Here is a 23516-nt window from a genome sequence, read left to right as displayed (position 1 = left end):
GGAGGATGTACTGTACCTGCTTATCAGATCAGTGGCTATAAAAGCGAATCTTCAGCCGCGACTGCGCCTCAGAGACAAATATAACCGGGTCCAAACGAGTGGCACAGGCTAACGCAAAGGCAAACGCAATGTCACTAGACGGTGGCCAGAATCTTAGCTTGGATGCGGCGGGCATTGGCCCACATCCTCCATGTGGATCCGGTAGTTCGCCAGCACCGCCTGGCATTGGATTGTTGAGTGGCATGGTGACCGTTCTTGTGCAAACGCTTCTATCGTCTCAGTGCCTGGTTTCGCCCGCTAGCCAGTGGCCAGTGGACTATGTTGGCGATTTGAGTCAACCCTACGATTTTGTGGTCATTGGAGCAGGATCTGCGGGATCCGTGGTAGCCAGCCGGCTGAGCGAGAATCCCGACTGGAGAGTGCTCGTCCTGGAGGCGGGCGGTGATCCACCCATCGAATCTGAGGTAAGTTGGCATATGTCATTCTCATGGTCGTGCCTTGGTTTTTTCTAATCTCATACACAAAGCTCTGTAAAATACAATCTATCTAAACTTTTCCACTCTTGAGCTTTTCCATCTAGTAACGAGGCAAAACAAACCCACACCAAGACCATACCATAAAATAATAATAGTAAATATAATTATAATGTACGTTATTAACAATTTGTATTCCAATGATGGAATAAACAATTTTCATAAAATCATAGGAGGTAATGGTGTTAAAAGGTAATTAAATTTGCATAACAATGATTGTAGCCATCTTCATAGCATTAGGTTAAAATTTTACTCAAAAATCATTTTATGTCTATAAGTATGCAATAATTAGAAACTAATTAATATATTTTAATTATGTACATATCTATAATACATTTGCAATTCCTTGCAGTTGCCGGCACTATTCTTTGGACTGCAGCACACGAAGTTCACGTGGAACTACTTCACAGAGCCCAGTGATGACGCCTGTCAGGGAATGAAAGATGGTCGCTGCTATTGGCCACGAGGCAAAATGCTGGGAGGATCGGGAGGAGCCAATGCCATGCTATATGTTCGTGGCAATCGCAGAGACTTTGATGGCTGGGCGGCAATGGGAAGCACGGGCTGGAGTTATGATCACGTGCTGCCGTTCTTCGAAAAGTCGGTCACGCCTCAAGGTAATGCCACCCATCCCAAGGGTTATGTAACCTTAAAACCGTTCGAGCGACAAGATAATGACATACATCAACTGATCATCGATGGAGCTCATGAGTTGGGACAGCCATATGTGGAGAGATTCCAAGAGGGCAGTGAAACGGGCTATGCCCATGTGCCGGGAACCGTGAGACAAGGTCAAAGGATGAGCACAGCTAAAGGATATTTGGGTGCAGTCGCCAAATTTCGTTCCAATCTTCATGTGGTTAAGAATGCACTGGTCACCAAATTGGATCTCGATGGCGAAACGGTGACAGCAGTTAAATTCGAAAGGGCTGGTGTTAGCCATCGAGTAAAAGTGACCAAGGATGTGGTGATCTCGGCCGGCGCCATCGATTCACCAGCTCTTCTCCTGCGTTCTGGCATTGGTCCCAGTAAGCATTTGGAGGAGTTGGGCATACCCGTAGAACTAGATCTTCCAGGAGTTGGACGCAATCTCCAGGATCATGTCGTTGTGCCCATCTTTTTGAGACTGGACGAGGGTAAAGCCGAGCCAATGACAGAGAAGGCTGTCCTGGATGGTATATATCAGTACCTTATCCATCGCACCGGACCTCTGGCTGCTCACAGCACCACCTCCTTGGTGGCGTTCATTAACACAAATGCGAGTAGTGATAGTGCTTATCCGGATACCGAGAACCATCACATGTTCTTCCGGAGAGCCGATCACGCTTCGCTGGAACTTTTTACCAAGGGTCTATCCATTCAAGACCAATATACAGACGTATTGCAAGAATATCTTAAGGACTCCCATTTGCTGTGCGTTTTTGTTCTACTCTCACATCCTGCGGCCAGAGGTGAATTGCATCTAAAGAGTAGAGATCCCAAGGAGCCGCCGATCCTAACCAGTAATTACCTATCGGAATCGGAGGATGTGGCCACCTTGATGAGGGGCATACGCTACATCGAGTCGCTCGGACAGACCAAAGCTTTTCAGGATCACCTGGCCGAGATTGCTAGGATTCCGATTAAAGAGTGCGATCACATAGAGAACTACCGCAGTGAGGAGTACTGGCGATGCTATGCCAAATACTTCACCGTCACGTGTTACCATCAATCGGGCACCGTGAAAATGGGCCCCGACTCCGATCACGAGGCCTGTGTGAGTCAGCGTTTGAAGGTCCATGGATTGGAGAACCTGAGAGTGGCGGATGCCAGCATAATGCCAGCGGTGGTCAGTGCCAATACCAATGCGGCCACGGTGATGATTGGTGAGAGGGCGGCCCACTTCATCCAGGAGGATTACCAGGGTGAGGCAGTTGGCGCCAATGGAGGTCTATGGGTGCCGCACATGCATGCGGATGACTTCTAGTTTGATAATTCCAAACACAGCCCTCCTTTCGATTGGCAACTTGTCAACAACAAGTTGTTGATATCAAAACAAAATGCATCCATTTAAATCTATAAATTTCAACACAATTCGGTTTATCGAACTATGTAAATTACTACACCCTTTCCTTTGCTTTACCAGAAGGTTCTTAGCAACAAGTTTAGCCCACGTTTAACAAAATTCTTAAATGGATATTTATAATATGTTTTGCAAGTATTTGCCTACAAGATTATTTTGTTATGGTTTAAGTATTAGTGATTAAATAGCTTTTTTTTTTACAATTATAATAAAAAATATAAAGAACGAAAATCAATGCTTCTGTATTTGTTTTTTTCTTTAATTATGAAAATTTTAGAATCTTTACGCTTTTATAATTATAAGTTAATAGAATATATATAGATCATAAGTGAATCCAACAGCTATGCCAAGTAATGATGGACCTTAGCTTGCTTCAAAATACAGATAGATAAACTTTCTTTACATTTTGCTGTAGAATTCTCTAACTTATTTAGAACGAAGAACCATGCTCCTGATGAAGAAACAGATACAACACAAAAATCAGCTTCTGAAGCACCTGCCATTATTAAGATGTTTAGCATATTTTGCCCAAACTTGACCCACAAACCCATACAACAGGTTTGCGCTGGCGATACCTCAACAAAAATACAACCTGCTCTTATCAGCTGAAGCGAAAGAAAAAAACGACCAAAAACACGGCCACCAACGAGCATAAAGATAACCGAGTGCAAACCTAGGGAGGCTCTAGATTCTCCATTCTCCAATCTCTAATCTCGATTCACGATTCACGATTCTCGATTTTGGGTGGCTTCTATGGGTCGCTGCGGGTTTATCACATCTCGATTAGCTAATCTTCGAGTGATAAGGGGAGTGCCGCGCAGCTGCTGAAGGCGGAAGGTGCGTCTAATTTATGTGTGTGTATATATGGGTATATATGCCATACACCTAGGTACGGCTATATATACTCATACGACTCGAAGCGAAATGCAAATGTTTTCAAGCGATTTTTGTTTTTCTTTCTTTTTTTCTGTTGATTTACGGACGCCGATGGCATACGAAAAGCGTTCGCGGCCCGGCCGTACAAATTCCGGTTGAAAGCCGGTCCGGTAGAACAGTTGCCGTCGAGCGGAGAGAGCGTTCGCACGTGTGCCGCAGGTGGATTACGGATTTTTGGAGTCAAGGATTACCGCAGGATCACCCGAGGATAATACAGTGCTTAGCCAGTGGGTATTTCGTGGATTTAAAGTGTAAAGCTTAAAGATATCAGGAGTATTTTAAGTGCTTAATTTTGAATTTTATAAGGAAACCTATTGAATTTTCAAAGCAGATAGATAACTTCCGAAATCCTTGGCAAGGAAAATAGAATCGGAGGACCAAATACTAATTGCTAGTTTGCTAAAGCTCCTAAATAAATTTTTTTTTAAAGAGCAGTGTCCAAATTATTATTGTTTGAGAAAAAGTTCTTATGCATGTCCTATTGTTTTTTAAATACTTGTTTTTTTGTTTTTGCTAAGCATTGGGATTACTTCAGTATGAAGTCTTACGATGGAAAATTTCCAAAAGTCATAAAGTTTCTTTAACTATTTCTGACAATGTTTAATCTAATAATAAAAAAAGTATTTGTTCCTAAATAATTACTTTCAAGAAGAATTTTAAAATTTTTCTCAGTACTTTTTAAAATGCTCTTTTTTATTTTTACTGTGACACTAATGACCAATTTTTTTTTTAGCTCATCTAAAGGACATTTTGGAACACCACAATGGAGTTCCTTAGCGCCCAGTGCGCTGCCCGTTCGGCGGGTCCGGCAAATACGCTGATGTCCCTGCTCCTGTCCACGCTGATCACCAAGTACTGCGATTTGAGCGGACAAAATCAGTGGCCAGAGGACAAGGGCGATTGGCTGGATCAGGCTGGTGGCTTCAAGCATGACTACGACTTCATTGTGATTGGATCGGGTAGTTCGGGCGCAGTGGTTGCTGGTCGTCTGGCCGAGGTTAAGAACTGGAAGGTGCTGCTCCTGGAGGCCGGTGGTGATCCACCAATTGAGACGGAGTTCGTTGCCTGGCACATGGCCACCCAGTTCTCCGAATGGGATTGGCAGTACCACTCGAAACCGAACGGACGTGCCTGCATGGCGATGAAGGGCGAAAGTTGCCACTGGCCGAGGGGCAAGATGTTGGGCGGCACGAATGGAATGAATGCCATGATCTATGCCAGAGGAACGCGCAAGGATTTCGATGACTGGGAGGAGAGGGGCAATCCCGGATGGGGCTACGATGAGGTGCTGGAGCACTTCCGAAAGGCCGAGGATCTGCGTTCCACGCGACCGGACTACAAGCCCGGCGATCATGGCGTCGGTGGACCAATGGGACTGAACAATTACGTATCCGACAACGAATTCCGCACCACCATTCGCGCCGGCATGCAGGAGATGGGCTACGGCAGTGCTCCGGACTTCACCGAAGGCTCGTTTGTGGGTCAAATGGACATCTTGGGCACTCAGGATGGCGGTCGTCGTATCACCACTGCCCGATCTCATCTGAAGAAGAATACGCCCAATCTGCACATCCTGCGACATGCCCACGTCAAGAAGATCAATCTGGATCGTAACAATCGAGCGGAAAGTGTGACCTTTGTGCATCGCGGCAAGAAGGAGTACACCGTGAAGGCCAGCAAGGAGGTCATCGTGTCCGCCGGTGCCATTGGTTCACCCCAGATCCTGCTGCTCTCAGGTGAGTTTTACACTTAGTCAAGCAAGATTTGAATATGAAAGTAGCCATTACGAACAGTATTTGTTGGTATTATCATATAGTTTTCAAAAGTACCATACCCGAAACCTTCAACAATATCAGAAAACCCGTTAATATTAACGCGCTTAGCGTATTTTTTGATAGTATAAATAATGCAGATAAGCGAAAATAAGTTCTATATAAGAGTACCATCTTAAAACCTCTATTCTTGATAACATATAAATATCTTTTCGGATCTCCAAATAGTCAAATTTTGATAGTGTTTAACGCGAGGTACCTTTTCAATATGCAATTGATAACAGTCAGTTTAAAATAAGGAAATGCGAACACGATAGAGAGTTTAGATTAGAGTTTTTCTCGGTGCAAAAGTGAGATATACTTTCATCCTTCAATCCTACTTTAAGCCCCTAAATCATGTTGATTTTAGTTTAGCTTCTGTTTTTGTTTGTTGCATCTAAAAAGCCTGAAAAGACTTTTGATAAGCGCGGATCGGGGGCCGATTAGATAGCCGGAATACGATATCAGACCCAAGCAACGGAGCCTCTTGTCGATGAGATGTCAATGTCAAATCGGCAGCAAGGTCGTGCAAGGTCAAGCGGTTATGTCTGTCCGATCGGTAGGGATTGTAAAAATATGTATGGAAAATAACGTTCTAGCGAGATATAACAAAATCTATTACGATTGTGCGGTACTTCCCCTTCAAGTTGGGAGAACAGTAAAATTACCAGCTGCCGACTTCTAGATTTTAAGTGTAGTATTTCACCATAGTTGAAGTTCACAAACCTGCAAAGATAAACAATAAAAAATTTTTTATTGAAATTGTTAAGGCGGAATATTTAGAGAAAATCTTCTTGCAGAACAAGTTCTAATACAATTTTCATAATTATTCATGATTCACATGAATTTTAAACTAAAATGGGACTGGTTTTTTAGTTTAACTTGGAAACGGGTTTCTCTATGTATATCAAACATTCTAAACAAAAAAATACGCAGTTAAATATACAGCTGGTTTTGATGATACACCGCAACTAGTTAAGCATTTGAGACTTTAAATGAAATGAGTTAGTTTAACTAATTGCAACTTTTTATTTTCTCAGGCGTCGGTCCTGCCGATCACTTGAAGAGCCTGGGAATTTCCGTGAAACTGGACCTGCCCGTGGGTGAGAACCTCAAGGATCACGCCAGTCTGCCGGTGATCTTCCAGATTGACAAGTCCACTGCCCGCAAGCCCACCGAGGAGGAGCTGGTGGATGCCATGTACAACCTGCTTATGGGTCGTTATAGCAAACTGTTGCACCACGAGGCCACCGCCTTGACGGGATTCATCAACACCACCTCGATTGAGGGACCCAATCCGGACATCCAGACCACCAATTTCTTCAGCCTGATGCAGAGTCCTGAACTGAAGGGCTATGTGGCTGCCACCGGATTCAATGATCGCGTGGCCAAGAGCATTTTGTCGGCCAACCAGGAGACCAATACCTACATAACATATTTGCTGCATCTGAAGCCTTTCTCGGCGGGAAGTTTGACCCTGCAATCTACGAACTATTTGGACGCTCCGATCATCGATCCCGGTTATATGACCGATGAGCGCGATGTAGACACCTATATCAGGGCCTTGAACATCTACAAGAACTTGCCGAATACCAAAGCCTTCAGTGAGAGGGAGGCCGCACTCCACAAACTGGATTTGGAGGCATGCAATGGTCTGACCTATCAGTCGGATGACTACTGGCGCTGCTATATCCGTCACATGACCACCACCGTTTACCATCCGGTCGGAACCACTCGCATGGGCCCATCCACAGATCCCACTGCCGTGGTGGATCCCCAATTGAGGGTTCATGGCGCCAAGGGATTGAGGGTGATCGATGCCAGCATTATGCCCGACATTGTGGGTGCCAACACCAATGCCGCCTGCATCATGATCGGCGAGAAGGGGGCGGACATGATCAAGGAGGAGTATCTGGGCGGAAAACACACCGAGCTCTAAGCTCAGCGATATTTTACGATATAAGCTTTAACTTTTTGTCAATTTTTTTTGTTATAGTAAATATATGCTTCTTAAATAGAATTATAATTGAATGTTTGAATCATGATATATCATTTTAATAACAAGAAGGACTAGCAACAATACTTGCAAAGTCAAAACATATAGAATTCAATTCGAAAATTATTAAAACGCCTTTTTTGCCTTAAAGAAAATGTTTTCTAATTCTACATAGTTATCTACGTTTCCTTGATTTTCTACACGTCTTTGGTTGACGTCCTAACTAAAATGTACAATGGCTATAAAACTGTTTTAAGCTTCCAATAAATTACATTTGTCCTTGCTTTTAAAATTGGAAAATTTATTATATCTTTGAATACATTTCTTTTTTAACTCCACCAGGATATTGAAAAATTCATTCCAATTTAATTTTGGGTGTAAAATTCGATTGGTAATATGATTTATCTGGCAAATGCGAAAAAAGCACCATCAGCATTAAGTGGCGATTGTATTGAATCTCGACGATACTTGATGCTCGGCCTGGTTAGCTACGTTTTGGTTTTGATTGACAGCTTTCACTTTTAATTTTTTGCCGTTTTGTTTTATTTATTTCTTTCTGTATTTATTTGGAACTAGGTATATATATAATTTTTCGATTTTTCGGCCAGCAAATTGCCGCTCATTGCGGACAACTCATTATCCATGCCCGGCGACCAACGCAATATGTATAATACTTCCAGGCGCCGCGAAGCGTGCCAGTTTTTCGTTTTTTTGTTTGAGCATTTCGGTTTTCATCTAATGGCTGGCGGTGCATACCAAACTAAACGCAATTAATTGTTGGCCAAGTGCTGTTGGCCACCAAGTGGGTGGACGCCTCGTAATTGTATAATAAAGGTGTTAGGGAAACAGAAATTAACTGCAGGCAGGCGAGATAAATGCGAGTCATTGTTTAGTGTTTCGACTAAATCATTTCTTATATTTTACAAGACGAAGGTGTTACAAATTTGCATTTGCCTTGCTTTATGACCTTTTTGGTAGTTAAATTATTAAACTTTAAAAAGGTTTTCTTGCACTATGGCATTAATACGGCATTGAATGGCATTAAGTTTACATTAGGATATTTTGCAAGGGAATTACAGTACAATCTTAGCCATAAACCCTTTTCAATTTACAAATTGAACTCAGTTGCATTGAAATACATATCTGTACTATCCGTTTTATTACGAAATTCATTTTGAACAATTGCTCCATTTAGTGTGAGAGGTTACACTATCTTAAAACCCCCACCCACTTGTGACCACTTCCTCCTCGCCACTCCTTTCATGTAATTAACAAAGGTCACGTAATAACTCTTTTTTTTCTTGCCATGCACTTGACCAAACCACAAAATGGAAACCAATTAGATGAAATCGCTCGCGATACAAGCCAAGATAATGGGTATGGAATATGGCATACCTAACACATTCAGTCGGTGGAAAGTGAAAAATGACTAGAGGTACGCGGGAGTACGCACGGAAATTCCAAAAATCCGAAAAACACACGTATGAGTAGGTAAAGCTAAACAGTTTGGTTAAGTGATTGGGATGATTTTCTACTGCCAGAGGAAATGTCAGCTCACCGACTACCAGTTGGCCACTGTCTGCCACGCCCACCACCCTCCTCCCCTTCGGCAACCGCCCATCGGGTAACCTACATATCTATGCACATATGGTACACATCTGTTCGAAGTCTTAGGCACGTCGGCCAAATCGGCCATGCTCGACTGCTGTTCAGATACACGAGCCGAGATACAAATCGGAGATGGACGTGAGTTGAGCAGATCGTGGTGGGATACTCACGGCTAGATATTGTAAATTATAGGGGAGTTTATCATAATTAATTACTCAAAAATATGGAGCGAAATGTACTTTTGTGCTTTTTAACTTTTAAACATTAGACATTCAACATTACTTAATAAGAAAACATTCTATATAGACTTTAGTTACTTTCTTAGCCTCTGAATATGCAAATGAGAGCTTAACTAATTTAACAAATATAATAGGAATTTCATGATTTGCGATTGCAGAATCGTGTCACGATACCATTTCTAGGAGATTACGCGTACTTGGCTCACTTGCTGCTGTTGCTCCATGGCTTCGTTTCTTGCATTTGTCGTTTAATGAAGTTCATTTCCAGTGCGCAAGCTGGAGATACCGATGTGGATGACTCAGCTAAAAGACAAAGTCATGGTTGGACCCAAGGGGCTGAAAGAGGACGGCTGGGGATGCGTAATTGTTATGTCACCCAAAAGGGGGCTTTCTTCTGCATAAGGTTGGCCAGAAGAAAGGGGGCGAGAAGACGCCACTTCGCTTTACCCAACTTCATTTTATTATTTTTTTGGAGCCTCTTCTATTTTCACTTTTAATTGCCCTCGAGCTAAAATTTGTTTGTTGATTGGGCAATTGGCCCAAAAGAAATATTGCGTCTGGCATGGGCGTCTAGTACATAGGTAGTACTCATATGAAAAGTGGTAAGTGCCGGAAATTGTCCGCCGTGACGCCAGAAAGCCCGTGTGTGTAAAAGCATATAGCAACACTAATTGTAATTGTAGCGGAAATCGTTGATTAAATATGCACAGAAGCCTGGGAACCGAAAGTGTTTTCTGGCCATTATGATGCATTAGTATTCATTAGAGAGTAATTTGTTTGGTAAGAGCGGCTTTAAATGGCGTTTAGAGATGTTACCCTTGCAACATTTCATTTATTTGAATGAATTTGACATCAAGACCTTCGATTTAAAGTGCTCCAGAATGTTAGCAACAAATCAACAAATAACAATGGAATCTTGCATTCCCAAAATTTATCAAGTGCAAAGGCCTCCCTTCAAAAAGGTCACTTCACTTGATCATTGAAGTATGACCCTAACAAAAAAAAAAAAACCAAAGAAGAAACCAAACAAAAGCCGGCAAGACATACTCATCGCAAAAAGTTTGACAAGTTTATTTCTGGCTTTTATTGTCAAGTTTTATTTGTTTATCTGTGCGGGGGGAAGTGGAGTTTCCCCGACATTCGCATGGAAAACTCTGCTTAAATTGCTTGTGCTGACCTTGCCCCATTAGATGGTGATATATCAAACGATCGTCACATCATCGCGGCTCCGTTAATTTGCGGGCATTATATTGTGTGTGAGACTTTCGTCATTCCTTTTGCAGGTGGAAGTGGTTCAAGTTTTTCGGTCTCAGGGACTGGCCAATTGGGAAATGCTCCAGTAAACACTAAAATAGTGTCAACCCCAGATAACTGACCATAGATAGTACCAAATATAAGATAAACTATCCAAAAACAAAGAAATTAAAACGTTATATTTCTGGGAAAATGTTTTCAAAATTATAGCTCATACGTCCTGTTGTACACGTATTGCTTAACTCATACTTTTTAGCGTAAATTTCTGTCTGAAAATATGAATAAATTTCATTAAATACAACATTGCTATTAACTATCGTATATGTTTAAAAGGAATATCAAAGCGGCCGTCTCTTTGAAATCAGTCCCCATTTCGCCTTAATCCCTCCCGGATATTACATTGTATAACAATGGACAATGCACAACAAGGAAGTCGTATGGAATGCAAAAATATGACTATCTATATCTATATTTTTCGGGACCACCATCAAAAACATCACCCCATAGACAGAAATTGAAGCAATTTTCCTGGTTCCATTGAATGTCGATTAATACCACAAACTAGTTGCGTTCAATATCCGTTCGATATCAGGTGTGTAATGTAATGTAATGACAATTACTTGGCAAAAATCGTGTTGTGGTTTGTCAATTGGCAAATACACACAAGCACACACTGATCGAAATAAAAAAAACCGGTTAAACAATGAAAACAATCAACCAACAACTAAATGCCACAAATTTCACTTTGATCTTCACTTTTGTATTCAACTCTTCGGCTTCTTCAATGCCAAAAACTGGTCAATTGATGGTGGTTCTTCTGCCAGCTGTCTTTCCAAGTCAAACTCAAAGCCGATAACGTATTGTAAGTACAGTGAAGATTATCCAAATGAAGTTATTAATGAACCATAGTGTAAAGGGTACGACAAATATTAAATGATTCGAAAAATGTACAGAGTTACACACAAATTTACAAAAATGTATTACATTTTTTGGAAATTCAGAAATCATGTAAATGAATAAGTTGTGGTTTAATACCTAGCTTTAAAAAGCATATGCGAAGCGGAATCGGTTAGTATCGGGTAAAAACATATGGTAAGGCTTAGACTTTACAAATTTTCAGTTATCGATGTTCGACTGTTCATCTTGTTGTTGTCTTTACTTAAAAGGCTTACGTGCGCAATCCCAACTACACAACTGCCTGAGTAACTCGAAGTTGAAACCCGAATTTCGACTCAAAATCGAGCCCATCGTTCGCGGAGAGAAGTGCACATAACCGTAAAGTGAGCATGAAGGTCGTCTGGCGTCTGCAAGGAAATTCGAAATCGAAGAAGAAGAAAAAAGAAAGAGGCAGAAGCGGTGCTGAAGGAAAAAAACTGCAAATGTCAGATATATCTTCGCAAGTGTTTGTGAGCGAGAGGCAGGAGCTGCAAGCGGTTAATTGTAACCGTTTCGCAATGCACAGCATCAGCCATCAACCGCAACCGCATGGCATATGTGCATGTGACTGTACGTGTGAGTATTGATGTGCTCGTGCGTGTGGGAGAGTGCGAAAGAGAGGCTCGCGAATCGGTAACCGTTTCACATTGCAAAATGAACGCAGACGAAACGGTTCGTTTTTTAAAGATCTTTAAAATTTAAAAAGAAAATATAGATATATTTAAGTGAATTACATTGAAACCATACTCCCTTCTTACGTTTATATTAAATAAATACTATTTTAAATAAATGCATTTTCATTTTGATTTTCATAGGATTGGATAAAAATAAAATGAAGTCTAACAATCAAAAATTATATATAAGGATGCAAATACAAGCGAATTAAATCCAATTAAATGTATGTGCCAATGTTTGCGATCAAAAACTGTTTTTAAAACTCAGCTGCCGCGGAAAATGCAGTTGGATTCGCTGGAGAAAAACGTGCGCATGCGCAACCGATTGCTGGCAGCGACGCCGGCGTCCTCTGCCACGGCTACCGCCTCTGCCGGCGCTGCAGCAGCGGAGACAAAACGTCGCAGGCCAGCTTTTGTGGCTCAGAAACGCAGCGACTGCCAACCGAGGCACACACGAAACGGGCTGGCGAGGCGAATTATCCAGTGAACCGGTTAACCGATTATCCATTATCCATTGCACGATTACCCATAACCGATACCAAAATCAGCGCGCGCGGCCCAGCTAACTATTTCAATTACAATTTATTTATTTTTGTTTCTGTTTACTCAATGTGTTTACGAGGCCTAAATGAAAGTGCAGAAAGGCAAGTGACTGTGAATGCGAACGTGACGATGGCACAGAGAGAAAATATCACAATATATATATATAGTCCATGAAAAGCAGTAAACGAATAATATCCATTCTTCACCCTACAAGCTTAAAATATTATTAACAGCTTTTTCATCCGTAAAACACGAACTTCTCCCCATTTAAACGCTTAATTTTCAATATACATATTGAGAACTTGAAATAACCGTATTGTGATGTTTTTTTCCCAGTGTGCTTTGATAGTGAATGCAAAAATCCAACAAAAGTGGCCTGAATAACTCATCGCAATGCAATCACAGCAATAGAGCGGAACTAAACCTAAGGAAACGCCCAAAGAAATTCAAGAAAGGAAGGAAAATCCTTCCCTAAAACAAAATTGCCCCCGTAAACCGATCCCCCTCCAAAAATCATGGTTGTAGTTCCAGCTTTAGGCGCCGCCGCCGTTTCCGTGGGCGGTCTGCTCTTCAAGGCGAGTGCCGCCTCTAAGGCGGCGGCGGCAGCGGGCGTGGCAGCGGCAGGAGCCTCCAAATTGGGCCTGGCCATCGCCGGTGCTATCAAACTGGCCACCGCTGTAATTGGCGTTGGTAAACTGACCATACTGCCCTTTCTGATAGCGGCTATAGCCTACTATAACTACGATCTCTTCGATCCGGAGAATCGACCGTTCAACGTGCAGCAAGTGGATCTGGCCTACGATTTCATCATCATCGGTGGCGGTTCGGCGGGCACTGTTTTGGCCTCCAGACTCTCGGAGATACCGCATTGGAAGATCCTGCTCCTGGAGGCCGGTGGCCATGAGACGGAAATCTCCGATGTGCCGCTGCTGTCGCTCTATTTGCATAAAAGCAAAATGGATTGGAAGTATCGGTGAGTCAATGTCTGGATACATTTCAACTTTAAGCCTTATTTTCAAAAACTATACATGTGTGAAAATCAAATGCGCTAGTTAAAAAAGAAGTTGTTACAAAATTGAGTTGTAATTATTCTCCGATCATCATTCTTCTCTCTGACCTCAGCATATTTTTAATTCTACCTACAACTTCATTGTATAAAAGGTTACTTCCTTATTTCACCTGCTGAAATACCAAATATTTTTCGATTATTTTACTGGGTCAAATAGTTGGCCTTAGCAGTGGCCGGGCCTGCCCTTTGCTTGCGCCCTTTTTTTTTTTTGGCCAGCTCATCCCAATGACGTTGCCATTTTTCCAAAGTTGGCAACGAATTCTGTCCATATGCTAATCCGCATCGATGAGCTGTAGTCATTAGTATTCGGAATAGACCAAATAGACAGCTCAACTTGAATGGGTTGCGCGGGTTCAGACGACCCAAGACGATGATGATGATGATGATATGATGGTGGCAAAGGCCGGATTCGTTTAGTTAGCAACCGCCTGCCAAATTTCAGACTATTTGCAAGCTGTCTTCACACGCAAACAGTAAAACGATTTCAGCACTCGTGGAAAAGAAAGGGAAAATGCACTGACTTATAATGTTTACACTCACATTAAATTAACAGTTTTTGGGAAAACCATTGGGAAATATTAAATGGCTCCTTAAGAGCACTTTAAAAATTATTAATAAATTACATTAAGTGGCATAGTTTTAAGAGGTCCTTCTTTTTTTTAGCATATTGAAAGACATTTCCTTCTCATAACACCATTAGCAGCAATTACTTGACAACAGTTTTCATTGCATTTCTCTTGATTTGTGGCTTCTGCTCACCAGTGATCCCATTTCTTCGATCTTGGATCTCGTATCTTTCACTTTTCCCCGGCCCACTTTCATTTCCCGGCTCATCCCCCCACCCTCCAGAATGTTCCAATTAGATAAAGAGACAAACGTAGACCATTACCATTTACCAGTATCATCTCGATGGATAATCTTCCACCTTTTTTTTTGTGGCTGTGTCTCGCTTTCATATAGCAATTAAGTGCGGCTTTATATGGCCGCTTGAGCATCCATTAACCAGAAATTTCGGCTTAACAATAAATGGAAAATGATCAGTGCTTCTGAGAGACTGATTCGAATTAGAACGGGCTACCGTTAGGCAGGCCTTTTGGACCCGAGGCTTCTACTTTTTTTGGATTTGTTTCTTCTTTTTTTTTGGGGTGGCCCCCCTGATTTCATTCAGATCGTTTTCTATCTCACGGCATTTCATTAATAACAGCTGATGCCGATGATCAACGGCCACCTGTGGCCACCGGCTCTCAAATTAACAAATCGAACTTCACTGCTTAATTATTCATGAGCTTTGGCATTTTTTTGTTTTTTTTTTTTCGATTTTTTTTCTTGGAATTTTGTTCGAGCGTGTTACCAATACCGTAATCCATTTAACTGTTTAATGTGACAGAGGGCTGGGTGTTTTGGGTTGGGTCTGTAGGCCTAGCGGCGTTTTGCGTTCGGTTTTCTTTATGGGTCTTCTTCGCTCATTTTGGCTTAAAGTTTCACTTTCAGAATTCCATTCAAATCCATTAGTATTCCCATTCCCTTGCATTGTCTTTCGTTTCCATTCCATTCCCTTTCTTTCCATACCCCCAACCAAATCCATTATATTTTGGCATAATTGAATGCAATATGTGGTTAAGTGCATGCGAAATAAATCATAGGGTGCAAAACAGAGTAAACAATGTAAGCACCGCGAAATAAGTACACATTGCTGTATGCGATTATTATGCTAATCTACCCACAAGAAACAAACTTTAAAGTACTTTGTTATATCACATTTATGCTACTCGCAAAATTTGTTACACTTTTAAGTTAGCCTGTTTTTATTTATTTATTTATTTACTTTTTAGAAGTTTAGCGAGTATGAGAAGATTTTGTTTTCAATGTAAAGATTATATAGGAATAATTGACTGTTTTTAAATTATTATTATAAACCAAAATGAAATTCTAGTTCCACCTAAATTCACCATAATGGCCAAAAATCGTTCAGTGCACAAAAACAAAAACCCAAACTAAGTGCATCGAGTGTGGCAATATAATCGAGTGTGTTTCTGAATCATTGCATCATTGGCAAACTCGGGAGAGTCGGCAGCAGTATCTGCATTTTTGTATCTCAGTGCTACCAACTGCCAGTCAGCTGGATCTGCAGAGAGCAAAGTATTCGAAAAAGTGTGAGTGTTGTTTGTTTTGGGTGCAATTTGTTCAAAATATCAAACCTCGAAAACCGCTTTACCAGCAACGGGAAATACAGTGAACAGACTGCAACGAAATTGAATCTGAGTTGCACAGGAAAAAAGAGACAGAGACTCGACAATCACTCTCACGTCAATCATCGCCGGTAATCTTGATTGACTCACTCGTGGGCTTAAAAGTTTCACCCAACTGAGAAAGTCACTGAATTGGTGTCATCAGTTTGGCATCTGCTTGGATTCAGTGTCAAATTTGTGGAGTTCAAGGTCGTGGGAATACGATCATTAGAGTTTGAGTTTATCAGAGTTTCTAAACAACAAAATCCATTTGCAAAAATGATTAATAATATTGGAATAACTCTCGCTTCATTTTAAATCCATTTTAAACTACATACATTCGTTTCCGATTAGAGGATAAGTGTCTTAAAGTTTACAACTTGCCCCTAAATATTTCATAATCCATTCATGTGCAACTATCGCTGCAAGTCATTTCAAAGTATTCAAATTCGGTGACAGCGCCACAGTAGGCGCCGCATAAAACCAACAATGGTTCTACAGCGTAAACAAGCAGCCCGTTGTGAGGGAGAAAATGTGGCATGGAGGGCTCCCAAAAACCCGACTCGTTATCCCCCGCAAACAACCCATCTGTGTGGTGCATTCCACTCGGGGATTACGCAAGTCGAGTTGGCGATGACCCCCAGTCTTATCCGCATCATTAAATTCCCTCCTCGCGATCGTTAAGCCAGAGATATTTTGGCATCCACAGTGGAGACACACCCCTGACGAATTCGTATGCACGCTGCAAGCGGATATCAATTTATGGAACATAAATATACAATATAAAAAGAAAACAGTCGACTCATATATATGCACTATATTACATAAATATTATTTTAAAGATAATAATAATCTTTTAAATCCTTATACAAATACACTATCCTTTTTAGAACCCTTTTTGTCAGTACTCCAATTCTCGCAGTGTATATTCTGCGATCGGGATATCCTATGCCGGTCCAGTCCAATTTCCCAACATAAAACCGGATCGTATCGGAGTTGCTCCGAGCTGCATGGTATGCTATTGTATGGTATAGTATAGTATGGCAAAGTGGGTTAGGCGGCCTGCAGGTCTGCATGGAAATGGCACAAAACGAGCTGAATGAAACGAAATGAAATGGAATGAAACGACGCTGATACTTGGCAATTGCACCTGAATAGCCGGGTTGCCAATCGCCAAAAGCCACTAAAAATCGGTGAGGAGAGTGGCTTATACGTGAGCCGGTTAAATGGACAGGCTTCGGTGGGTTTTTATACTCGAGACAAGTGCCTCGTACCTCGAATTGTGTCAACCGGGCAATAAAAACCAAGTTAATAAAAAAAAACAACTGCACACCACGTTTGCCTAAAATGAAGAATCACCGATTAACACTAAATATTGATATGGTTATGCATGCATTTCATTTCATTTGAATTTACACAATCGAAAACATGAAACTTGTTATGACACCAGACGGATCGCAAATATTTGCTGTTAATCTAATTAACACCAATGGATCAACGGCAAGATTATGTAAAGTGGAAAATTATTAGATGTTGAGGATGTGTTTTGTAGTAATAAGAGGACATCGAACTGTTGTTTATTGTTTCGTATAATAAGCTGTTTACCATAACTTTTATGTATAAAAAAGGTAGTAAAATTGCAGACTCTGGAATTTTCTTTCTACACTTTTTCCCACATTTCACTCAGCAATTACGTTAATTAATAAACATTTTTTTTAATAAAACACATGAAACCATTTTACAAACTAATGCGGCTGCTAAGTGATTTTATATGGCAATCAAACAATCAACAGCAGTTCCATCTGAATGCGTTCCCCTTAAATTTTGTTGGCTTCTTGGGTTGGGGAATTACTGAGGGGCCTTAACCAACTTTCGGTTAACGAGCATTAAACAATTACGAAAATAATGCAATCAACTCGAATTTTCGGCATGCATATTCATTTCATAAGCGGCAATTATGATTGCTGAGCCCGTGGAATGTCCCTAATGCGTGTTTCATATCCACCGTTTCTAGATTTATTTGCAAAAAAAAAACAAGATTTGTTTATAAATGATAAAATCGCTGAACTTTACCAGCTTAATCGAAAGCAACGCACTGTATATTTAACAATTATCATTATGTCACTAATGTCTGTTGATGAACTTTTCCAGATTACTTTAAAAAATTTAAAATTATATAAAACTGTGCAGTTGTGTACCATTTCAACAAAAGTATTCAAGCCTAATAATATACAAAATAGTAATTATTATGTTTCTGTTTATTATGTTATTGATTAACAGTTAAATAGTGTTACTTCCGCTTAAAGGACTCCCCTAATCGTTACCGAAACTCGCCAATATTTAATTACAATTTTTTAACAATTGCCTTTAGGACAAAATTTACACCTCCCACACCCACAAAAAAACACTCAAATAAACTAAGCGAAATGAGTTAATAATAATTTGTTACGTTTATGTGAGTTAACTGTTAAATGGCAAATAAAAAGCAAACAAATTGCGTCAGTTGGGCGTCTCGCACAGTGGAAGGCCGAAGTTGAGGCGAAAGTTTTTTCTTTTCTTATTTTTCTCTCTCAATTTTTTTTTACCTGCTAGTTTCGATGTGTGGTTGCACCTGTAGTATCTGCGGTATCTATGAGCAATGGCCGCAGCACGTAGCCAATAAGTCAGTATGCCAAACAATGTGCCACAGTGGAGCCACAGTGGCGCGAATCGATATTAATGGCTCGTCAAAGGGCGGTAAGATAGGGCTTAAAGCGAAGAGGAAATAATATTCATCACCGATCTGGGCAGCATAAATCAGACGCCCAATATGTGCATGTCGTATGCTAATTACCCCTTACCCTTACCCTTATATCTCAACCTCTAACTTGAGGAAAAATACAAATAAATATGGAGAAGGGACAGGTTTTGACACCCTAATCGCAAGAGATGCAAATGCATTTGGGACTGACAAGTGACTGATGGACCATGGAGAGCCTAAAATTAACACTAATCCACCGATTAAAATTAACTGACATCTTCACTATTGAGTTTAGTGGGAATATAGCGGGCTATAAATAATATTATTTAGGCACCGAAATACAAAAACCTTTTTCAAACAACCTATTTCGCAAATACACATTAAAGGTTTAAATCACTTTACAACCTATTTGCTAACACCACTTTTTTAAAATCAAAATATGGTTCTGAACATAATTAAAATATATCTACATAGATTTAACCCTTATGTGATTATGACTTAAAATAAAATCATTGGATCCAATCCAAGATCGATTATAGAAACTTAAAATATTTACCAAAACAAAGTTTCCTATAACAATTTGCTGGATGTAAAAGTGTATTTTCTTGTTTTTTTTTTATGAGCAAGCTTATATAGGGTATCACCAACTTCGAGGCTATTTAATTATTTTAATAAATTTAAACTCTTTCTCTTTGGCTTTGGCACGCTTTTCGCCCCGCAGCACGCCATGTTAGCCAAGTAAAATCATTGCTGACCAAGTTTTCCGCAACTGACATTTGATTTCCGTTTGTTTTCTTCGTCGTCGCGGGTTTCTCAGCCGATTGCGGTTGGGTTAACTTGGTTAAGACGTCTCTTGATTGTTGCCTGTCACTGGTAATTTGTATTTTCATTAACGACAAAAAAACAATGTCTTCCTATGTGTTTAGCAGCGGGTATAATGGGCACCCAAAAGAAATGGAATTTCGGATTATTAGATTCGGAAGAGCTGAGATGAAAAAAGAAAATAAGCGAACAGAGTTGTCAAAACGTTTTGTTGGCCAATTTGTCGGTTTATATTGGCTGCACTCACGGCAGGAAAAAATATTCGAATAATGCTGGGAACTTAGCAAATGTATTATTATCTTAACAAATGCGTAACTTTGACTGGGATATCCGCTAATCGGTGGTGCTTGAAATTGCTGGGTGAATTTATCGTATTTTTGCCTACTTTTTTGTATAATTAAAATTTCTTTCCTCTGATTTTTTCTTTATGAAGTTATATTTCCTATTTTGTTCATTGACACTACAATTTCTTTACAGAAATAATTTAAGCTCAGTGTTTCGTGTAAATATCTTACCATAATGTATTCAATAACTATTTTCTGGTAATTTTCTGTTAATATACCATTTGTTTTATGGTTTTCTTGTTGCATCATCATTGAACTAAAATATTTGTTATTAATTTTATTTTCCTGTAAATTAGTTTTCGTTTTTTCATTCCCTAATCCTAAGAAATTTTTCTCAATTTATTATCAATTTCGTTGTGCATCGCTTTTATATTCCTGTCTTCATGTATTTGTATTTTTATTGTCATTGCATTAAATTTTTTTTACTATTTTCAATTTGCTTTTAAAATAACTATAATGCTATTATCTTAATCCTATTTTATGCATAAAATAACAATTTTGCGCCAGCTGTGTGGTGATTTTTAACCGTGCTTGAGCAACCTATCTGCAATTTTTCAAAGCAACCTCTGCAGTACTATAATCCACACTTTAAATGCCATTCGTAGATACTCATACTCATGGATACCATTTAAAGCCACTTAAAGGGCAAAAGTACGAAGGGGAGGTCGCTCGGTTCATTGCCTCATAGACATTTCTCAGTTTTTGGCCAAATGAGCGTTTAACACCGGCTTTTGTGTTTGTGTTGTAATTAAGTTGGCCACTGGGCAATTTGCCATTATTTTTTCCACCTTTTTCGGGGGAGTGGGCGTGGCACCCCTGGGACTAATGCGCTTTCATTGTCGCTTTTGTTGACTTGCCACAAAAAACAAAAAATATATAATCGGATATCTCTGTCTCAGCTTGTTTGGTCTTGGCGAGATTCGCTAATTGTTTTCACCCAGTCGTAATCTGTGTGGCTACCTATTTCAATAAGCCAAGCTTGGAGATTTTCTCTTTCTTTGCGTTTTCTAATCTACTATATATTCATGTTTATCTATTCACAGAACCCAACCACAACCGACAGCCTGCCAGGCAATGAAGGACAAACGCTGCTGCTGGACGAGAGGCAAAGTTTTGGGCGGCAGTTCGGTGCTAAATACGATGCTCTACATCAGGGGAAACAAACGTGACTTTGACCAGTGGGCGGATTTTGGAAATCCCGGATGGTCGTACGAGGACATCCTGCCCTACTTCCGGAAGTCTGAGGATCAGCGGAATCCCTATTTGGCCAGGAACAAACGCTACCATGGCACAGGTAAGTCGAAGGATATTTAAGTGTGGTCTCTCAATGCTCAAAATAATGTATGATTTCATATAAAATTTGACAAATTTAACAAACTAAAGCGTTAAAGATGAGTGCATAAACAAATGTTTACAAATTAGAGCTTTGCTTGTTTCCCAAACATAAACATATCACAAGATCTTGTTTTCTTGACAATTTTTTGTTAACATATTGGAAGAGTAGTTTTAACGGAGCATATGGAGATCGCAAAATATTCTTTATATTTCTAATTAAACAATTTAAACCTAATATCTTGTGTTTAGGCGGCCTTTGGACCGTCCAGGATGCCCCCTACAACACGCCCATTGGACCGGCATTCCTGCAGGCTGGCGAGGAAATGGGCTACGATATCGTGGACGTGAATGGAGAGCAGCAGACGGGTTTCGGTTTCTATCAGTTCAACATGCGACGTGGTTCCCGCAGCTCCACGGCCAAATCATTTTTGCGACCAGCACGTCTGCGATCTAATCTTCATGTGGCCCTCTTTTCGCATGTCACCAAGGTCCTAACCGATCCCCATACGAAACGAGCGACTGGAGTTCAATTTATACGAGACGGAAGGCTGCAAAATGTATATGCCACCAGGGAGGTGATCCTGTCGGCAGGAGCCATTGGATCGCCGCATCTGATGATGCTGTCGGGCATTGGACACGGCGAGGAGTTGGGCAGAGTGGGCATACCACTGGTGCAACATCTGCCGGGCGTGGGACAGAACCTACAGGATCACATTGCCGTCGGCGGCATAGCCTTCCTTATCGACTATCCCATTTCGATTGTGATGAAGAGAATGGTTAATATCAATACCGCACTAAGGTATGCCATCACGGAGGATGGCCCGTTGACCTCCAGCATTGGTTTGGAGGCGGTGGCTTTTATTAATACAAAGTACGCCAATGCCAGTGACGATTGGCCGGATATGAACTTTATGATGACCTCGGCATCGGTGATGTCGGATGGCGGTAGCCAGGTGAAGACTGCCCACGGTCTGACCGATGAGTTCTACCAGGAGGTATTCGGGGAGGTGAACAATCGCGATGTCTTTGGCGTTTTCCCCATGATGCTGAGACCGAAGAGCAGGGGCTACATAAAGCTGGCCTCGAAGAATCCCCTCAGATATCCGTTGCTCTATCACAACTACCTCACCCATCCGGATGATGTCAATGTTCTGAGGGAGGGCGTCAAGGCGGCGGTGGCCATGGGTGAAACGCAGGCCATGAAGAGATTCGGAGCTAGATATTGGAACAAACCGGTGCCGAATTGCAAGCACCTGACCCTGTACACCGATGACTATTGGAACTGCTTTATCAGGCAGTATACGATGACGATATACCATATGAGTGGTACGGCCAAAATGGGACCACCCACGGATCCCTGGGCAGTGGTGGATCCCCAACTGAGGGTCTATGGCATACCCGGACTGAGGGTTATAGATGCCAGCATAATGCCGGCCATTACGAATGGCAATATCCACGCACCGGTGGTGATGATCGGCGAGAAGGGTGCGGATATGATAAAGCAATTGTGGCTAACCCCCACCACGGCGCCCGTGGGGGTTCAAGGTCAGGGGCCGAGCCCGCGTCAAGGTCACAACACGAGCCCAGCGCCACCACCGCGAACCCAGTGGCGGAGTAAACGATCATTAAACTCCACGGAAGCAGACACAGAAACGGAGAGCAGTGAAAACTTGGACATTGGAACATCACCTGTACATCAATGGCCACTGCCAAGGTCGTAGCCATTGAAGTTGTGGGGGGTTTAAAAGGGGTCAAACGGATGGGGTGGGGTTTGTTGGGGTGTTTTTGGTTCATCAGTTGGAGGGGGGGTTAGCACAAATTTCCGCCTTCTAAATAAATTTAATTTATTAAGCTCAACTTGCTCTTCTCATTCTCACTGCTATTCGCTGTCTAGCCAAACGAATAAATAAATTACCCTTTTTCGCCAGAAAGCCCCTGTCTGCTCCACCCATGATCGTAGTCATTTAAGCGCTTCATGTAAATATCGAGTCATTTATGCTAATTTTTACATTTTTTTTTAATATGGATCGTCGTCTGTTGTGTGTGTCTAATCGAAATGTGTATTTTTTGTTTTACTTTTATTGTTTGTTTGACGCCGCGTACACTTGGAGTACCTCAATTAGTTCGTAAGTCGAAGATTACGATTACGATGCAAATGTTTCGTTAGTTCTTAAACGTAAAGTAACTCAATAAATCGAATAAATACAAATATTACCTCAAGCGTTGCTTTAATGAAGATGATTTTATTTCAGAGTTTATATATATATATATATATATATATATATATATATATATATTATATATTTACTTTCAAATCTAACGATATATGTAGGTTTGTAACTGGTCTAAAAATCAAACGAAAGTTTGATTGTAATAGCTTACAGTT

The 23516-nt window shown here is 41.0% G+C and overlaps 4 protein-coding genes across 9 annotated transcripts in view; 3 read left to right on the top strand and 1 right to left on the bottom strand.

Annotated features, from left to right (window-relative positions):
* LOC117146396 (flotillin-2) overlaps nt 1-23516 on the bottom strand; it is a 94692-nt gene that overhangs the window by 22847 nt on the left and 48329 nt on the right. The window lies entirely within an intron of this gene.
* On the top strand, nt 114-2805 carry LOC117146395 (glucose dehydrogenase [FAD, quinone]). The gene is made up of 2 exons (XM_033312569.1): nt 114-464; nt 886-2805. The coding sequence occupies exons 1-2, from the start codon at nt 129-131 to the stop codon at nt 2497-2499; spliced, it is 1950 nt and encodes a 649-aa protein (XP_033168460.1). The 5' UTR covers nt 114-128; the 3' UTR covers nt 2500-2805.
* On the top strand, nt 3646-7373 carry LOC117146388 (glucose dehydrogenase [FAD, quinone]). Its single transcript, XM_033312561.1, has 3 exons — nt 3646-3758; nt 4265-5267; nt 6383-7373. The coding sequence occupies exons 2-3, from the start codon at nt 4295-4297 to the stop codon at nt 7279-7281; spliced, it is 1872 nt and encodes a 623-aa protein (XP_033168452.1). The 5' UTR covers nt 3646-3758; nt 4265-4294; the 3' UTR covers nt 7282-7373.
* LOC117146384 (glucose dehydrogenase [FAD, quinone]) lies at nt 12470-23311 on the top strand. Its single transcript, XM_033312555.1, has 4 exons — nt 12470-12540; nt 12929-13565; nt 20839-21089; nt 21380-23311. Exons 2-4 carry the CDS (start codon nt 13108-13110, stop codon nt 22849-22851), a joined length of 2181 nt encoding a protein of 726 aa, XP_033168446.1. The 5' UTR covers nt 12470-12540; nt 12929-13107; the 3' UTR covers nt 22852-23311.

This window comes from Drosophila mauritiana, chromosome X (genome assembly GCF_004382145.1).
Source record: "Drosophila mauritiana strain mau12 chromosome X, ASM438214v1, whole genome shotgun sequence".
NCBI lineage: Eukaryota > Metazoa > Arthropoda > Insecta > Diptera > Drosophilidae > Drosophila > Drosophila mauritiana.
This window is presented reverse-complemented; position numbering and strand designations above follow the sequence as displayed.